The sequence below is a fragment of the Notolabrus celidotus genome, chromosome 17 (genome assembly GCF_009762535.1).
Source record: "Notolabrus celidotus isolate fNotCel1 chromosome 17, fNotCel1.pri, whole genome shotgun sequence".
Lineage (NCBI taxonomy): Eukaryota > Metazoa > Chordata > Actinopteri > Labriformes > Labridae > Notolabrus > Notolabrus celidotus.
The window spans coordinates 5119495-5139383 of record NC_048288.1 but is presented as its reverse complement, the minus strand read 5'-3'; the positions used below and the strand labels follow the sequence as shown (position 1 = coordinate 5139383).

At 40.8% G+C, this 19889-nt stretch overlaps 1 protein-coding gene across 7 annotated transcripts in view; it reads right to left on the bottom strand.

The window, feature by feature from the left end:
• Window positions 1-2738: 2738 nt before the first annotated feature.
• relch (RAB11 binding and LisH domain, coiled-coil and HEAT repeat containing) overlaps window positions 2739-19889 on the bottom strand; it is a 51547-nt gene continuing 34396 nt past the window's right edge. For 4 of the 7 annotated variants that reach the window (XM_034706167.1, XM_034706168.1, XM_034706170.1 and 1 more), the window contains 9 exons: window positions 19566-19672; window positions 15934-16033; window positions 14553-14635; window positions 11810-11873; window positions 11582-11720; window positions 11372-11488; window positions 8377-8465; window positions 7797-7867; window positions 2739-3998 (listed from right to left, as the gene is read on the bottom strand). In XM_034706167.1, the coding sequence (XP_034562058.1) occupies window positions 3878-3998; window positions 7797-7867; window positions 8377-8465; window positions 11372-11488; window positions 11582-11720; window positions 11810-11873; window positions 14553-14635; window positions 15934-16033; window positions 19566-19672 (891 nt within the window). In that variant the 3' untranslated portion in view covers window positions 2739-3877. Of the gene's footprint in view, window positions 3999-7796; window positions 7868-8376; window positions 8466-11371; window positions 11489-11581; window positions 11721-11809; window positions 11874-13749; window positions 13839-14552; window positions 14636-15933; window positions 16034-19565; window positions 19673-19889 lie in introns of those variants that run through there. The other 3 variants (XR_004634503.1, XR_004634502.1, XM_034706171.1) reach the window with 3 other exon arrangements.

Genomic DNA, 19889 nt, shown 5'->3' with positions numbered 1-19889 from the left:
ATATTTGCATTTCACTTCTCACTCTTGCACATATTCAAAATGCTTATATAAAATAAATAATAGCTTTGCATATCCACAGATTCACAAAAATCTATAGAGGCTGACTTCCTATGAGGTCTTTGGATAGATAAAGAACTTTTTCAACCTAATAAGGAGGCTGATTTGGGGAAAAAAGGCAGAATAATGAGGGTTTTAAGCTGTGCCAGTGGAGGTAATGGGCTCAGTCCTCCCTCTCCCCCTCTTCCCGTAAAAACATGCTGAGAGAAGCTGTTTTGTGGCGAGGCCTCTCTGCAGCCTGCACAGTAGCAATTAAGAGCCAGATTGAACCCTTTTAGCAATCAGAAACCTCAAGCTGACTACGGCACTGAAGTTAGCATCTGATTCTCAGCTTCCATTTGAAACCAGAACCACCGTACCTCGATTTGTGAGATCTGGACCAGATTATCCCGGAGAGTCTACAGATCTGACACGAGTTTTGACAATGCAAGAAAAAGTGAGATGTCATAAGTTTTTATCACCTCCAGATAGAATAAAGATTTCACTAATCTGGCATTGTGTTTTGAGAAGTCTGCAACCTCTCTGGAATAACCTCAGTCTGACACGTCTGGATTAATGTAGTCTAGAGATTAAAAAGAAAGCAATGAAACCTTTTTTTTTTGCATTTACACAAATCTGAAGCAGTGATTTTAACAGGAGACATCAGAATGCTCTGGACCAATTGCACTGCATTTATTGATCATGCAATTATTGAATTATTTGAAGAGCCAAGTTGCTTCTTTTGGACTCATTTCCACAGACCTGGCTGCTTGTTTCTCTCATGAGACCTGGCAACACAGTCCAGATATTCACACCAACGTCAGCCCCTTTCAACAAAACTGATCTGTAAGCCCACTGAGGTCCCCGTTAGCGTGTTTTGATGTGATAAAATGTAGTGGGCGGACACCATGCTGCTTTACAAGCATCTCACTCAAAGTGATCTGGGTCAGCCTGTTTGGTTCTGAAAAGCATGTGGGTTGTGTTGCTTAGCATCACTTCAAACAAGTCAAAGTTCATGCAGTCGGCCTGTTCTAGACAGCTCATAAGTACAAAAATGCACACGCTCCCCATAAGTTCCTGAATGGTTTCCATTAATGTTAGACACACTCGTTCCCCAGGAGAAGAAAGCAGCCACAGACGTTTTTTTGGTACCACGGTTTTGGAGGGAGCTTCAAGGGTTTTCGTCTCAGTCCAGCAGGGCTGCAAACATGCACATGGTCCTCACATACACCCAGAACAGGGTGGAATAACAACATTAAGGCTCAGCCACCATGTTCCGGTGGTTTGTTGGGTTGGATCTGCGTTTGCTTCTGCTCGCTTTGGAAACAGATGTGATGAGTGAGTCACACAGATCACCAGTGCCAGTTGGGGCTGCCTGCTGACGCCATTTCTACCAAAACAAAACGCCAGGAGGATTTTCCTGAACGCACACTTTCAGGTTTCAAACATGATGTGCATGAACATACACTACCAGTCAAAAGTTTGGAAACACCTTCTCATTCAAGGGTTTGTATTTATTTTATTTATTGTAAACACTGTGGATTAATACTGAAGACATCAAAACTATGAAAGTGTTAAACAAAGCAGAATCTGTTTTATATTTTAGATTCTGTAAAGTAGCCCCCTTTTTCCTTCATGACAGCTTTGCACACTCTTGGTATTCTCTCAGTCTGCTTCATGAAGTGGTCTCCTGGACTGGTTTCTAATTAACATGAGCCTTGTCAAGAGTTCATTTGTGGAATGACTTGCCTTCTTAATGTATTTGAGACCATCAGTGGTGTTGTTCAGAGGTAGGGTTAGTACACAATGGATAGCTCTATTTGACTACTGTTGTAATCCAGATTATGGCCAAACCAGATTATTTCATAGTTTTGATGTCTTCAGTATTAATCTACAATGTTGAAATTAATTAAAATAAATACAAACCATTGAATGAGAAGGTGAGTCCAAACTTTTGACTGGTAGTGTGTTTGCAGTGCAGAGAATAATGACCACACACTCACATAAAGAGTGAATCAATATGAATGCAAATCAGGACGCACATTTCTTCAAAAACACACGCACACACACACACAATGCTGCGGCCCCCTTATTGTTTCTGAATTATTTGTCCACCTGGTGAGTTATCATGATGATGGTTAATTATTAGCCGAATATGCAAATTCTGTTCTTTATCAGAGGGTGTCAGTTCAAATATAAGGTTAACCACAGATGAGTGCAGCTCTGCAGTCCTACATGACACATGTATATTTCAGTATATAAAAGTACTGGATTACACAGAGACAGAGTATTGACAGGATTATAATCTGTACTCTCTGCTACTGAAGCTGTCACTGTGATGGATTGCGTCTCATTCTTGCCCTGTCAGAGGACTGATAGCCCGCAGGGAGAGATAGTGTAATCTTTACAGCAGATCTGAGCTTTCTTCTGCAGCAGTTTGGGCTAAGTTTGGAATGTCCCTCAAAGTGGACTTTGGTTGGTCGTACGGAGCACAATAGACAATGGAGGACATCAAAGTGTTGGACGTGAGGCGCGGGGTCGAGGGGAGTGTGTGTTTGTGTGAGGAATGACTTCGTTTTACGGCCCGAAACACCTGCCGACACTTTGACACACGGGCCATAAATAAGACTATTACACACACACACACACATACACACAAAGACACTCAGTGAGGCCTCCAGAAGCACATTTTAGTACACAACTGTTCTTCATCTTTTATTACACCATGACACCAATTTCAAATATACATAATGAGTACCGTCCTCCTGGGTTCAGTGTATGATACAGGTATTTCTCTCAGAGCGTACTGAATAAGAAAAAACAATCGAACAGAACCAAATACCCACTTTAGAAAAAAACACAGTCTTCAGAGACACTGCAACACAGAGAGACGAGATGCAACGCACAGAGAGGAGGAATTATGATCAGTGTTTTCTCCACACACACGCTGCAAAACAGACAAACCAAAAAGAACTCCATTAACAGTAGTGACAATATTCATTTCATATAAGACTCTGAATTAAAACAGATATACAGACTTATAATACAGAACGAAAACAGTAAAGTGAAGTGCAAATTTCTTTGGAAGTCGGAATAAGGTATGTTTTTCCTTCATTAAGACATAAATAAGTTATAAAATAGAAGCTATCAAAAAAAAACAACAAAAGACAGACTTTGAAGAAATAAAGGCAAGACTTTTTTATAACTTCAAGTAGGCGATACATCTGAGCCGTGCAGATTCACTGCACGAGGCATTCTTTACAGCCGTCTCGTCGTCTGTCAGGACTCACAGCGAATGTGTCGCAGGACGTTTCCCTCCAAAATGGCGCTTAAAATGTCGAAATAAAATCCAGCAGGCGGTGCTCGGAGCTTCTTTTTCTGAAGCTCTTCTGATGAGAGAAGTTCTGCACTGAAGTTAAATTCTGCGATACTCACGAGTCCAGAACTGTCCAAGAATCAAGTCCCTTCTTCTCACTTTGGGGTGAATCTCAGTACTGTTCATTCTCTCTCTTTGAAATGACAGTGTCGACACGGATTCACGAGAGTCCTTAAGAACGCGTTCGTCATAATTACAGATGGAGGACAGGAATACGAAGCGGAGGGGGAAACCTCGGCTTGCACTGCAAAAAAACATTGCTGTTCATCGTTAGAGGGCACGTGTTCCCGCTGCAAAGGAGACTAAAAATCATGACTTCAACACACCTCCATGTCTTGAAACCAAACAGTACTTTTGTTTTTCCTCTACCGTACGCTGAACCTGATGTTTCCAGTGATATAAAGCGTTCCCACAGACAGCAGAGCCTCGTCCGTATGTCGCAGTGTTCGATCAGTCAGTGTGCGGTCACTTCTTTCTCTGGAAGACGTTGGCCAGCATGGCGCCAGAGGTGGTCAGCTGACCCATCTTACTCAGGAACTTGGTTTTTGCGTCCTCACCCACCAAACTGGAGGCGATGGACATGGAGCTACGAGAACAGAACAAGGTGAATAGATTAGTCTGATGAAACAGGAGGGTTCAGCTTTTTGTTCACTAATGTTGAATTAAAGACACAAAGCTAAAACAGGACAGCAAAATAATCCTACACAATCAATAACAGTTAAAAGCTTACGACAGCCTCTACTTCCTCAAAGGATAATGCTGTTTGCAGATGCCCCCTCCCCATTGTTTTACAGTCTAACGACTTCACAAAGTTCCTCTTTTGAGTTAGCTGGATTCAGACTGAAGCAGTGGAGCAGTTACAACACTCGGCCAAGCTGCTGCATTGCTCAACAGAAAGACAAACATCATACTTTCACACCAACTCCTCACTGGGTGGGCTGGGATATATCACAAATAACTGAGCTGGAAATCCAAATGTGGCAAAACCAAAAATATTCATGGAGGATGGAAACTTCAAAACCTGACCTGACAGTGCTGATCTCAGCTACTGAGTTTTCAGATAGTTTGTTGGTTTTCTAGTTATCTCACTGAAGGAACGCAAGCAGTAACCTCTAGTGATAAAAAAAGGACATTAAAAAACTGCAGTTCCTTGAGTGTCCACTAGAGGCTGGCTCCAAAAGTCCAGGAAGCCTCAATGACTCCATGTTCAAAGGCCTGTTTTTAAAACAGAACCATAGACTGTATTAATAATGGATGTAGTATCCGTGACGTCACCCATCTGTTTCTGAAGCGCTGCTTTGAGGCCAATCGTTGGCAGGAGCCATATTGAAATGTTGAACTCAACCTAACTTCTGTTGAGCGAGTGTGAGGTAAAGAGGCGGGCTTTGAACCTCCTCACCAACAGCTACAGTGTTCCCGCCTGTCAATCAACTCAGCTGTGCCTTTCATTGGAAGGCTCGTAATCTTAATCTTTGAAATTACCGCTTTAGGAAAAAAAATCACGCCCCATACAGTGTGTGCCAATCGAGAAATGAGCTACCCAGACTACACTTGTCTTTTGAACCAGGCTGTAAACATGTTTATTTCTGCTGTAAGTCGTCTTTTTTTAATTAGTGTGTATGGGGTTTCCGGTACTTCCGGAGCCAGCCTCAAGCGGATCCTCGATGAACTGCAGTTTATAACACTTCCGCATTGGACTCATATTCTTAGACCGGAGGTTGCCGCTTGAGCAGAACTGAACATGGTTACAGCCTGGTACAGAAACGGCTCACTTCTTTCCTCGTACGTACGTACGTAAGGATGGGTAACGAATTCGGTTCTTTTATAGGTACCGACCGAATTCTGTCGGTACTACTGAGTACCGATTCACGTAAAATCAAACAGTACCATGTTTCGGTACCTGAACGCATCCCTGTGACTGAGGGAGTGGAAGAGGAGGCGAGTTTCCATACTTTCGCCCTGTAATAAAGTCAGAGACTGACCGGGTGGACGTCTCTGCTCTCTGCTCATCAAATGGATCCTGCAGCTGACGGGCGCGCACACTCACCACGAGGCAGAACTGCAGGAGGATTAAGTTTATTTTATACAGTCTATGGTAGAGACGGACTCTCTCGCCCTGACTACCTGCCCTGTTTATAACCGTTCCTGTGTGCGTAAATGCCAAGCGGCAACCTCCGGTCTAAAAATATGAGTCCAATGCGGAAGTGTTAGAAGCTGCAGTTCATCGAGGATCCGCTTGAGGCTGGCTCCGGAAGAACCGGAAGTCACATACACATGAATGGGGAAAAGACGATCTTTGCAGCATTAATAAACATGTTTACAGCCTGGTACAAAAGATGAGTGTAGTCTGAATAGCTAATTTCTCGATGTCCTCTCACTGTGAGGGGGGTGAATTTTTTTCTAATTCGGTAATTTAGAAGATATTGAGATTACTAGTCTTCCAATGAGAGGCACAGCTGCCTGCAGGAACACTGCAGCTGTTGGCTAGGAGGCTCAAAGCCCGCCTCTTTACGTCACACTGGCTCGACAGAAGCAATATGGCTGCCGCAGCCGATTGGTCTCAAAACAGCTCTTCAGAAACAGATGGGTGACGTCACGGATCCTACGTCCATATTTTTTACAGTCTATGGTAAATGCCCAACAAGTTGTTTGTCCTGTTATTATAAAGAGACGGAGAACTGACTTTGTCTCGTCCGCAGGCGTTCACGTGTGTTCATTGATAAACTCCCGAAAGAGCAATTAGACGCCACGAGCATGTGTCAGCTAATATATCTAATCACCTATATAATCCTGTTTCTGTTCATTGCATGTTAAATTAAATGAATATGTTAAATTAAACAAATTTGAGATTTTATTAGTAAACAAATTAACATTTATTACCACATAAACACAAAAGTACCGAAAATTGGTACTGTTGAGTACCGGTACCGATACTCGGTACCTGGGTATCGGTACCGGTACTCAACAGTACCAATTTTCGGTTCAAATGTGAAAGGTACCCATCCCTATACGTACGTGACATTTTTATAACTCATCTGTTTCTGTTTTATCGATGTTAAGAGTTTGGCTGACATTTAAATAACTAGGGGTGTGGCTTATTTGATTGACAGGTGGGTGCTTTTGAAGCCCTCTGCCTCAACTTGCCCTCTTTACCTTGTGCTGTACCATCCATTTCCAACACAAAACCGCCATCAGTGGCTTTAAAACCTTTCTTCATACACCAATGGATGACATCACTGATACAACATCCGTGTTTATTACAGTCTGTGGAAGATCCCCAGATATTCAGACAACACTCAGAGATACAACACATCAACAAGGGGGTACCTCAAGGTTTGGTTCTGGGTCTCTTATAATTCACTCTTTGCATGAACTATTTGAACTGAACATCCCAAAATCTGCTTTTGATCTCTATGCTGATGATACTGTCATTTACTGCTTTGCACCTATTCCAGCATGCGTACGGTGAACATAACACAAGATCAGCAACTTGTTCCAAAGTGCAGACGAAACAAAAGTCTGTTCTTTTCATCTTGGAGAAAGATTGAAAATTGTTACAAGACATGGTCAGGAAATGGTGTTGGTATTTACTTTTAAATATTTGGGGTTTCAATTGATGACCTCCAGTTTTTCAAAGAGCACAGTAAGTGAAAGTTTACTCAGAGTTTACAACAGACACGAGTCCTGATCGACTATGTGAGAGAGAATGAGGGTAGCCGTTAACCCATCCTTGATTAAGGTCATGAATGCATCATCTCCAAGTCTTCATATGCTGGACTCTGAGATGTATTAAAAACTGTGGTTTTTACTGGTCGTTGCACTTTGTTTAGGAAAGTTATCAGTGGGGCAGTTAAATAAAGATCAAAGGTCACATTAATTAATAGTAATAAGTTTAGATTGATGAATTGACAGAAAGTTCAATTAAAGAGTGTTTTCAGGGTTTTTCTCAGAGCTCTGGGGGTACAAACACTAAACTTAGCAGCTCCATGGAGACTTCCTGCATCCATATTCACACGGCTCTCTTCTTAATCAGTCCCAAACACATGTTAACAAGATGGGAGAACCATCTTTTCAAAGACGCCCACAGCATGGCTGATGTCCAAACCAAAACAACTCCTCTGCTCTTTCTTTCTGTGTGAGGATACCCACATAATGAGTGTGGTTCCAACACTCTTACATGTTCTCCTCTCCCCTGCTGGGGAACCCGCAACATGGGACCATTCCCGATACCAGTAAGTGACCCCTCTCCCCCTTCTCCCAATCCTTTTCCTTTCAAAGCTTCTAAGTTACATATTTGAGGCTGTAGCTCGCTGCAGTCGCTGCTTCTCGAGAAAGAAAAATCAGCATTCTGTGAATCATTTTGAAGAAGTGAATGTGTTCTCACCCTTGTGCGTCTGCCATTCCCCTGTTTTCCACCTTGATTTCACACTCTTTGATCATAGAACTCAGAATAACCTGTTGGGAGTTTTACAAAGACATGGATCAGTGTCACAACACCTACATAATAGTTGTAAACAGCATTCTTCAGCAACATAACAGTGGACAAAACAGATGTCGAGGGCTAATTCTGTCACAGTTTGATTAAATACAGGTTTTGAATCTATCCCGTGTGCACAAATGTTCCAGTTTGGAAAGAATTCCTCCTCCTTGGTATGCCGGGTTTACAGACAGAGTGCATGTGTAGATAGGAAAAGAGTCAGCTGATGGTTAGTCAGCTCGGGAGAATGCTCACATGAACTGAATCGCGTGAGATACTAGGACACAAATAAGTATGGCAGAGGTGTGTGTATGAGTGTGTCTGAGAAATAGGTGAAGAGTCAGACTGTCTGTCTATATCAATCTTCTGTGACAGATCCCGGGACAAAGAGAGACAGTCTGGACCCGTCAATGGTGCATGGTGACTGTATCAGGGTTTTATGAATGAATGCCCCCTCCTGCCTGCACATACGTGTGTGTCTACTGACCTCGTGCTCAGGGGAAAGTTGCTCCATGTCGACACGGAGGCACCTGAGGCCCGGCAGGAAGTGGTTGACCATCACCTCCTCTGATATGACTGCACAGGAAGTTAAGGACGGCACTGAATAACAAGGAACAGTTTAAAATACCAGCTGATCCAAAGCACCTGGTAAACAAACTCATGAATGGGTGCGTTGTTATTCAAACAGTGGGAATCATAATGTTAGCCTTTCACTAATTGAGTTCTCATGTAGACTTCAGAAGGTCGAACGTGGGCTTGTGTTTGAAATGTAAAAGGACTGTGGAGGAGCCTGATTGTAGTTTAGGAGGTTCATCTAGCCAACATACAATCATTTCAGCTCATGTGTCAAAAACATATTCACATTGTTCATTATTTAAAGGACTGAGAAGGAACAGCCTATTTACATTTACCTTATTTACACTAATAAAGACTGATTTAGTTGAAGTTCATATACAAAGGAATTGAATGAGTTATGTGTTGATTCCTTACATTTATTTGCAGATCATTTAAATGCATGAAATATCCCTGGTAGGAAGTTAACTGTTGAAGCTGGTTGGGACAAAGGTGAGTGTGGGGTTCACAGGGCAGCCTATATCACACATACAGAGTCTCTCATGCTCTCTCTTTTTTAGATAACTTTTACCAGGAGGTCCTGTGAAGTCTTTCAGTATGGAGTACGAACAAAGGAATCATCAGAGTGTCATTCAGAGGAACAATACAGAAGAAACAACTACTTATAGATGAATATATAGATCAACAGGGACAAACTGCTGATGGACACTTTAAGATAAAGATAAAGCAGGAACCACTAATGAAGATGTAAGATTTTAGGGGAACACAAAATTCTTAGTGTGAGCTTACATTTATAATACAGTGTGATGCCCATCATCTCTTCCTAAGTGTAAGACAAGTGAGGTGATGGTGATAAACCCAGGTGAGTTGGGGGTTCACATTCAAGCTTTCATACAAAATGAAAAAGTGTATCTTCTTTTCATCAGTTTCACTCCTACAGGTATCTTTAAGTTCACTTAGATAATCTCTTTTATTGGGAGGTCCACATTAAAAACCTCACTACACGATCAAAGTAAGACTGCATGTTTTTCAAGCAGATTAAAGTAAATGGGTTGACTCTGAAAATCATGTCTTTATTTTATCAGGCTGAGTTATTCATTTTGTGTGTTGTGCACAACATGTGATATGGATTTATATATTGTTTTAATGGTTTTAATCTTCTGATACTACTGTTGAGGTAGGAAAATATGTGCAGCTGTGGAATCCAAGACAAACTCCCTACAGGGACAACAAAATACACCGATCGCATAGCATAGTATTGCATCATATCATACCATATCACACCGTATTGTAACGCATCAATTGTGTTGCATCGTATCCTATTGTATTCTATGGCATCTTTTTATGATGCTTCATATTCTATCATATAGTATTGCTTCGTATCGCACCGCATCGTATTGCATCATATCATATCGCTTCGGATTGCATCGTATTGTATAAAATCATATCACATCGTATCGCATTATATCGCATCGTATTGCTTCATATTGCATCATATCGCTTCGAATCGCATCTCATCACTCCTCTGTTGGTCTTTTTCTTTTTGCTTCTCTCTTTTTTTGAATCACTTTGCGGCTTTTTTCTTTCCTTTGATAGGACAGCTTGAGACAGACAGGAAACATGGGGAGAAATATAGGGAATGACACACACTAATTCATGTAGGAACTTAGAACCCTACGACAAGTGCAACCAGGACTGTAAATGGGGCGCCTGCTCTACAGTGCTTGTGTTTTAAGGCAAGGCTTTAAGAAACAGTGATTTGGACATTAATCAGCAGCATTACCAGGAGGGTTGAGTTTACTTCAGGATTATTTTAAAGATCTGACAAGTGAAAAAATAAAATCCCTAAGTGACTTATACAAAGTTTTTAAGTCTCTTACGGCCAGAGTGTGATGCTGAAGACTAACATCTTCAGCCCAACATTACTTTGTCCCAGTACTGCATGTGTTCTGCCACCTGTCAGAGCCCGTGGAGCTATACGGGACACACAGTGACCAAATTTATATTTTTAGAAACGGGAATGTACAATTTCAGAGCTTGTCACACTGATTACAAGAGAAAGAAGTGCAGTGGGAGGTAGAGCCTCTGAGGTTAGGGCTATACCTCCTGGACACCACTGCACTGTGAAATCACAGCCTGTCAAAGATCCACAGGAATGAACCTCAGGCCAGCTGTCCTCTATGTGTGTGTGTGTGTGTGTGTGTGTGTGTGTGTGTGTGTGTGTGTGTGTGTGTGTGTATGTTGAACCGTGTCAGGGAAGGGATGCTGGATGAGAGGCAGAGTAGTGTGAGAGGAAACAACGTGTGAAAGAAGAAATAGTAAGAAGTGAAAGAATCACAGAGCGGAGGGATAACAGAGACAGAGGAGAGGTAAAACAAACCTGAGTCCTGTCCTGGGAAATGTTACCAAGGATCGGATTTGATGTTCAGTCGTTCTCTCCTCTCACGCTCCTGCTCTCTCTCTCATCCTTTCCTCTGCTTAACCAACCCTGTAATTACCTCTAGCCCCAAAAAATGGAGGCAGCTTATTTTCCCTTTCTCCTCCTGCCAAATGACGGGCGCACTCTGCCAACACACACACTGAACCACACACTCAGGCACAGAGTCGTCCCACACGGTTTTACGGGCACACTCAGGAGCACATCCAACCCGTGCAGCTAGCATTTGACCGGTTATTCTAACGGCCTTCCCACTGACTCACTGCAACAACAGCTAACTCTGAACGCCGGCCAACCCTGACACAGACTTCTAGTAAACCCTTTTGAAAATACATACAGAGCAGGAATTGAAGTAAGAGTGGGAAAAACGTGGCGACACAAGTTCTCAAGGTTATATAACAAACTCACTTACATGCACAGAGCTGTTAAAATAAGGTTGAGTATACAGCACAGCTTTTACTAAGAAGGATACAGCAGCAGGAGAGAGCGCTGTAGGCTTCAAACAGCTGGGTGGCGATGTCGATTCTCTTGCTCTCCGTCGCCTGACTGTTGTTACCTAACGCCAGTTTGTGAAGATGTGGCAGCACAACTAGAGAAAAAATAAGGACACATAGTTAAGAACACAAAAAGGCAAGGCAGAAACAAGATATATTTATTGTATGAACCAGTGCTCTTCACATACACTCGTCTCTGAAGCGCGGCTCTGCGTTGGGTCCGACCCTTCCAAACGTCCTGATGATCTCCATGTGCAAAGAGTGCTGATCCTGGTACTGAGGGTCTTCCAGGAAAGACGCCAGCTGCATTTTTACACGCTCCAGCAGCTAAAAACACACACAAGAAGTATGAGCCAACATGCTACATGATGAGAATTAAAGTCGTATTGTTTCGTATTGTGGAGTTAGCGCTCTACCTCTTTCTGTGTGACAGTCTCCATGATGGTACCGAAGGCAGGGATGGTGGATATCCTGACTGAGCTAAAAGCAGGAGAGCAAGGAACGGTCATTGCAAAACTCTTTTCTCCATTTTATTAGTTTGAATGTCTTTTACCAGGAGTCACACTGAGTCAAATTTCATCTGAAAATATTGAGCAAGATTCTTTGAAAATGTTTGACTCACCAGCTTGTCAGGGTTTATCCACAATAACTGTGGTCTGGTGTCACGCCATTAACCAGGAGGCACCAAGCACCAAGCTATTTTTCAATCATTTTTGGGACAATGATACTAACAGAATCATCGTTACGCTGACTTGAATCACGAAATGTGAGAAAACTTTTACCCAAAGAGGCTCGGGAAGTGTTCACACAAAACCACAGATACTGAGGACTACTTCAGTTCTCATACCGTGTCGGTTTTATAGAGATTACATTGCCTGGTAATCTGTCTGTAATCTGTCTGCACCATACAACTGACTTATCAATGTTACTGATGTTTTACTGAGATTTATTATACAACTTATTTGATTTTAACCACGATACATTCAACTTCTATTCCACTCTTCTTTAGGAATTCTTAGTTGATGGGGATGTTTCCATGAGAAGTATCTAATAATAGTGCTCTTCTGAGAATCTGGCCAATCCACTTGTAATTTAAAATAATATTGTACTAAATATCTTTAATTTATTTGAATCCTCCCATGTGTGACTAGCTACTTCTTGTAATTAAAACTACGACCCAGCCCTTTACTAAACATGTGGAAATGTAACATCAACATCTGCTACTTCAGGACAAATCTGTATACAGATAATAATATTATTCTTATTAATCTTATTACTATCATTATTATTATTCTTTTATAATCATTATTATCTTCAAAATGTGTATTTGTCTTATCATTGATAACTAATTCATTCTTATTCTTATCATTTCTATATATTATTCATTATCATTATCATCATCATCATCATCATCATCATCATCATTACCATTATTATTACAATTTGTAGTTTTTGTATTTCTAACATTCTCTTGTATTTTCTTTTCTTTTGTTCATCATTTGTTACACCGTTTTGAAAGATGTTATATAAATAAAGGTCATTATTATTATTTGCATTATCATTATATTTGCATGAGCAGCTTATCAAACCAGAGAAGTAAAAGCCGATATAAAAGGATCTCAAATACTTTTGTACAGGATCATTTAACGCCCTTTCTTTCATTACAAATATAAAAATATCAGATCAATAAGTGAAGAGAGTATCTTGAAAAAATCAATGACAAATGGACGGGGATGAGCAGGATCGATGGGATGCGGTTAGGGTGTTGTTAGATAATCATTCCATTGTCAGTAAAAGCAGCAAAGACTTAGTTGCACTTTGGGCCGTCAGAAATTTGTGGACTAAAAAACAAATTTCTCCATCGGACCAAGATTCAATCTCGACGTTCTCGTTTCCTGATCATGCGTAAATCTTCATTCTAATGTAAATGATGGAGATCCATCAGCATGGCATTTGAATACAGAGGATTATGAGATGAGGGGGCTGCATCCCAACAGTGAAGCTACTAACTCTATCATCATGTCTTAGAAAATAAAGGCAGTGTGGCAGTCCAGAAGAAGTCTGAATGTTAAACTTCTGTCGGAGTACGGCTCTTGAGTTTGTTCTTTTTTAATAATAAAGCAACAGAAAGGACAAGATGTCCTGCAAAATACAACTGAGAGAAAATGAGAGATCATCCGCCTCCAAATGTTCAGCCAATCACTCTGGCTCCTGTGGTCGCTCTTTTTTTTCATTCTTTTGTAGCGACCCGTTCAAGCTTAGATAAAAAGGTTTCTGGATGACACTGCGGTTCACAGTAAGGATGCAGCCCACAGACATGACAGTGTTCACAGAGAGGTTTTTCTTGTGTTGATTGACTCACAATTCAGGCCCACTGCACAGAGTTATAAGGGCCGGAGCCGCCCGGCGATCTACTAATGCTTCACTCATGCCTCGGAGAACCAACTGCAAACCCACCGCACAGCGGGATGAGAGAGAGGGAGAGGCAGGGTGGGGGAGGAGACAGGAGGAGGGAGGGAGGGAGGGAGGGAAAGATAAAGGGGATGATGTAGAAGAGAGAGAGAGAGAGAGAGAGAGATAGAGTGACAGGATAAAACTATAAAGACGGGGTGAGGACAACCAACCACTTGCTGACTGGTCGGTCAGGAGGAGGGGGCCTGCTTTCACGGAGTGGGGAGGGGAGGAAGAGGAGGAGGAGGGGGGGATGGGTTACAGATGATCATGCTGGGATTGGGCACGCACAATTCTGGACGAGTTTGTTTTTGCAGACGGATGAGATGACAGGAGCTGGCATGGGTTAGTGTTGCAGTTTGATGATGCCATCATCATGCAGGGTGTTAGTGTGAACGGTGATTGTGCTGACGAACCATCACATGGCGCGGCCTGAACCCACGCAGGAGCAAGTCCTCACAGTTACTCAAAGCTGACGCATTTAAAGGAGAATCGAAAGAAAACAAAGAATCTGAAGTTGTGAAATCAAAATACTGAGTGACATAAATCATCAGTGAAGAGTTTAGAGACATGTTTATGTGCAGGATTTGCTCCAGACAGGATCAGACGTTTCCATGTGATGGTTCTCAGGCGGCAAAGAGAAGGGGGGAGAGAGACGCGGCGTGGTTTATTATTGTTGTTGTTTGTTGTTGTTGTTGTTCAACTTACATTTCAGGGTCGGAGGACAGTGTGATGAGAGCCGGCACCACTCTCTGAGCTACCAGCGTCTCATTCACCCCCTTCACCAGCAGCTGATCGGATTGGACAGAGCCAGCCGTGATGTCACATAGGTGGGCGGGGGCATTGGGACAAGATCGAGCAACACCGCCAATAGATAGAGAGAGAGAAAGAAAGGAAAGAAAAAAAGCAAAACAAAAAAAGGGGAGGGGAAAAGAAAAAAAAAACACAAAAAGATAGGAAGAAAGTGATATACAATGACAAAACCATAGCTGCAAGGCACGGACGGCACTGCATGTTTCAAGCAAGTGTGCGCACACACACTGTCACACACACAGAGACAAACACACTCACATGCACACACTGGTATGCAGAAGAAATGGTAAAACCAACATGGCTTCACTGCACAGATACTTTTACAGTCAGGTGAGCGTAAAGCTGGCTGCTCTATCCACAGATTCCAGGTCAGGTCTTCATTGATCCATTTCTCATGATCATGACTCAAACTGATCTGGACTCTGTGGAAGAGGACCGCAGTTCAACCCACAGTTTCGACAATGGTGGACAGCTAATCACTATGGATGGTGACAGTGTGGTGTGTCGGGAAAGGGGTAAGTATTCCACAAAACAAGGGGGAGACACGAATGCAGCCTTCCACTCCTCCACCCCCGAGTTTAGATCAACATGAACCCAGTATTGGTGTTAATCCCAGACCCCCATCCCTGCATAGGACCTTTAAGTGTGCACAGATCTCAAAGAACAGAAGGATGTGATTCGTCAAGGAAGAAGAGAGGAATGCCCTCCCTTTAAAAATATAAAACAAGACTTGAACATTTTAAGAGCAGAGGAAGATCATGAGAGAACATTTTTGATTAAATTATATGTTCTGACAACATAAGAAGCAGGCCTTGGACTCCTCTCTCTGCACTTTCAGGTTGCTGACTTCAGCCTCTTCCTGACGAGCAGCAGATATTTCTGTATTCAGCTCTGAGACGAGTGCACAGTGAAAGGTCTGATGTTAACCCTTTGAGGGTTCCCGCCACACAGTTGAAACTCTGGAGAGCTACTAAAGGCATTTATAATCGGCCACATGTCATAAATGGCCACAATACCTAAGTAGCTCAATGTTAAACAGCAGCAGTAGCAAGCAGCACATGAACAGCAAATACTTACACGTGACAATATTTATATTTAAGCTAAATAATTCAGTAAACTTTAACATGATTAATGCAAATATCACAAAACATAACATCATTTCTACATGAATTAATACAAGAAAAATTTGGTTAAAACAGACACATTTAAGGATGTTTCATGTGATTAATATGTCTCATGTGTTAAAGATGAATATCATTATGTGTGTGTTCTGTACCTCAAACATCCGTGCTGCAGTACACCGGACCAGTGCTGAGGTATGGACCACCCCGTACCACAGGACTGTCAGCAGCAGTTCATGGTACACCGGGTTGGCACTGAGAAGAAAACATGACACAACGTTAGCTAACTTTTCACTGTGTGCTATTTTTATGTTGAAAATCAACATTTGTTAGATTTTAAATTGTATTAGTTTGGATTTTGCGCTGACTTTTTATTTACAATTTCAGTTAACTTGATTTTTGTTTTAATGCTGTTTTTTAAATCAAAGTTTAGTTTCTATTTTTTTGAAATTGTTTAGTTTAAGTTTAGGTTTTACTAGTTTAAGTTTTTTGTCACATAAAATACTTGTAAGGAGATCAAAAACGTCCTGAAAATATATTGTTTATACAAAAGATGAACCATAACAACCATCCACAAAAGATGAGCCACAGGGTTTGGGGATTTGAGTGAATCTTTTAAAACACAAAGTTTTAGTTAGTTTTAATTTTTTTGTAAAGTCTTGTTTTTGTTTTAATTTTATTTTGACTTTTTGTTTCCAATTTCAGTTTATTTTAAGTATTTTTTAATGCCGTTTTTTTTTATCTAAACTTAGTCTGTATATTTTTAATTCATTTGTTTTTATTAGTTTGTATTAGTTTTAGTATTAGTTATAGGTTCTGTAACATGGGATACTTGTAAGGAGACCAAAAGGACATACAGGACTAAAAGATAAAAACTCATATTATCACACCATTTTAAAAATGTACTCACATACTAAAACTTAGCCACAGGGTTCAGGGATTTTATTCAATTTTAGTTAATTCTGTAAAACACACAGCTTCAGTTAGTTATTGTTTTTTGTAAAGCCTTTTAAAAAAATGTATTATAGTTAACAGACATTTTTAACATTTTAGAATTTTTTTATTTAATTTGTTTTCATTTACAATAATAACCTTGCTGCAAATCAACAACCTTTATTATTATTATTGTTTTATTCCTAAATGACATGAGGAGGATGGCAAAACTGCTTTTTGGATGAGGAGTTGCATCACTATTACTACTACTAATCACTGGTTAACAGCACCTGCTGATATATAACAGTACACATGGGATAAAGGCATAAGGGAGATGCATGTATTTCTTGAATATGTGAAATGTGTATGATTATGAAGTTGAAAAATACAAAGAAAATACAAGATTTAACTGTTTTTTCAGATATTGAGAAATGTCTTCACTCAGAGAGCACATAACAAAGAAGGCAATTCATAACAGGAGCTTAAAGACAAAAACATAAACGGGAAATAAAATATTCTACTGAGAGACACAAAAATAAGTTCTTAAAGTTTTTGTATGGTATTCTCAGAGATTGACAAATTTGAGATTAGAGGACGCAGCAAGCTCGGTAAATAACAAACAGATTGGTTCTATTAATGGTTCAATCTGTTAAATATAACACTTGGTTTTGATACCGACAAAAGAGGCCAAAATATTTTGTGTAAACAACAGCAGGAGTCTTCTCTTGTCTTATCGATGACTTGTGTTTCATCCTAGATTGAGTATGTGTAAAGACAGAGAGATAAAACTGTGTTGACAGATCATTTTTTTTCAGGTCTTCAGGCTGTGGCTGAGGGTGTGAATGAGACTACACTGGTGCTAAAAAAATACAACATACAGTATATCAACACAGCTAATTGCAAAATACCCTAAACAGAAGCTTATAAATAGAGTAACTATTGTGAAATACATTTAGAATATGATTTTGGACAGTCTTTTTTAAACAAAGATGTTACTACTAAAAAAATCTATTTTTTAAAATTTCTTGATAGTGTATGCTGCAGAGTTGCAGACCATCTCCTGGAAATTAAAATAATAAGAATATTTTTTCACCTTTGATAAAAAGAGCTTGAATAAATTACATATAAACTACCGTTCAAAAGTTTGGGGTCACCCAGACAATTTTGTGTTTTCCATGAAAACTCACACTTTTATTTATTAAATGAGTTACAAAATGAATAGAAAATATAGTCAAGACATTGAGAATGTTAGAAATAATGATTTTTAGTTGAAATAATAATTTTGTCCTTCAAACTTTGCTTTCATCAAAGAATGCTCCCTTTTCAGCAACTACAGCATTGCAGACCTTTGGCATTCTAGCTGTTAATTTGTTGAGGGAATCTGAAGAAATTTCACCCCACGCTTCCTGAAGCACCTCCCACAAGTTGGATTGGCTTGATGGGCACTTCTTGCGTACCATACGGTCAAGCTGCTCCCACAACAGCTCAATGGGGTTGAGATCTGGTGACTGCGCTGTCCACTCCATTACAGACAGAATACCAGCTGCCTGCTTCTTCCCTAAATAGTTCTTGCATAATTTTGAAGTGTGCTTTGGGTCATTGTCCTGTTGTAGGAGGAAATTGGCTCCAATCAAGCGCTGTCCACAGGGTATGGCATGGCGTTGCAAAACTGAGTGATAGCCTTCATTATTCAAAATCCCTTTTATCTTTTACAAATCTCCCACTTTACCTGCACCAAAGCAGCCCCAGACCATCACATGACCTCCACCATGCTTGACAGATGGCGTCAGGCACTCTTCCAGCATCTTTCCACTTGTTCTGCGTCTCACTAATCTTCTTCTGTGTGATCCAAACACCTCAAACTTTGATTCGTCCGTCCGTACCTTTTTCCAATCTTCCTCTGTCCAATGTCTGTGTTCTTTAGCCCATATTAATCTTTCCCTTCTATTGGCCAGTCACAGATATGGCTTTTCCTTTGCCACTCTGCCTAGAAGGCCAGCATCCCGGAGTCGCCTCTTCACTGTAGACGTTGACACTGGTGTTTTGCAGGTACCATTTAATGAAGCTGCCAGTTCAGGACCTGTGAGGCGTCTATTTCTCAAACTAGAGATTCTACTGTACTTGTCTTCTTGTACTGTTGTGCACCGGGGCCTCCCACTTCTCTTTCTACTCTGGTTAGAGCCTGTTTGTGCTGTTCTCTGAAGGGAGTAGTACACATCGTTATAGGAAATCTTCAGTTTCTTTGCAATTTCTCGCATGGAATATCCTTCATTTCTAAGAACAAGAATAGACTGTCAAGTTTCATATGAAAGTTCTCTTTTTCTGGTCATTCTGAGAGTATAATCGAACCCACAAATGTGATGCTCCAGATACTCAACTAGCTCAAAGAAAGGCCAGTTTTATAGCTTCTCTAACCAGCAAAACCGTTTTCAGCTGTGCTAACGTAACTGCACAAGGGTTTTCAAGATGTTTCTAATCATCCATTAGCTTTCTAATGTGATTAGCAAACACAATGTACCATTAGAACACTGGAGTGATGGTTGCTGGAAATGGGCCTCTATACACCTATGTAGCTATTCCATTAAAAACCAGACGTTTGCAGCTAGAATAGTCATTTACCACATTAACAATGTATAGAGTGTATTTCTGATTAATTTAATGTTATCTTTATTGAAAAAACAGTGCTTTTCTTTCAAAAATAAGGACATTTCTAAGTGACCCCAAACTTTTGAACGGTAGTGTATATCTTTACTTATTTCTTTTGGATGAGTAGAAACATTGATCTGCAGTTAGTCAGTGTAAAATAACATGTGTCTGTTAGTAATAGAGGAGTGTATATGTGTTAGTGTCTCACCCCAGCTCTACAAAGGAGGCCTTTAAGCTGTCCAGAGGTGCATGGGACAGAGACAGCGTCGTCATAACATCCTCCAGGAAACCCACCAACAGCTTGCGATCCTCCTCCTGTGCAGACATCAAACATGGAAGAGGTTTGTTAGCATGTCAATAATAAAGCACACAAGTCTTTGTGCATTTTTAAAGATCAGTGAAAGTGTTTTATAAAAACATTTGAAAATTTCAACATGACTTATAATGGACTTCTGTTCACACGCTTCATTCACATGTTATGATGAAACATTAAACACAGAACAACACGTTTCTGGGAGAGCGGCGACACTTC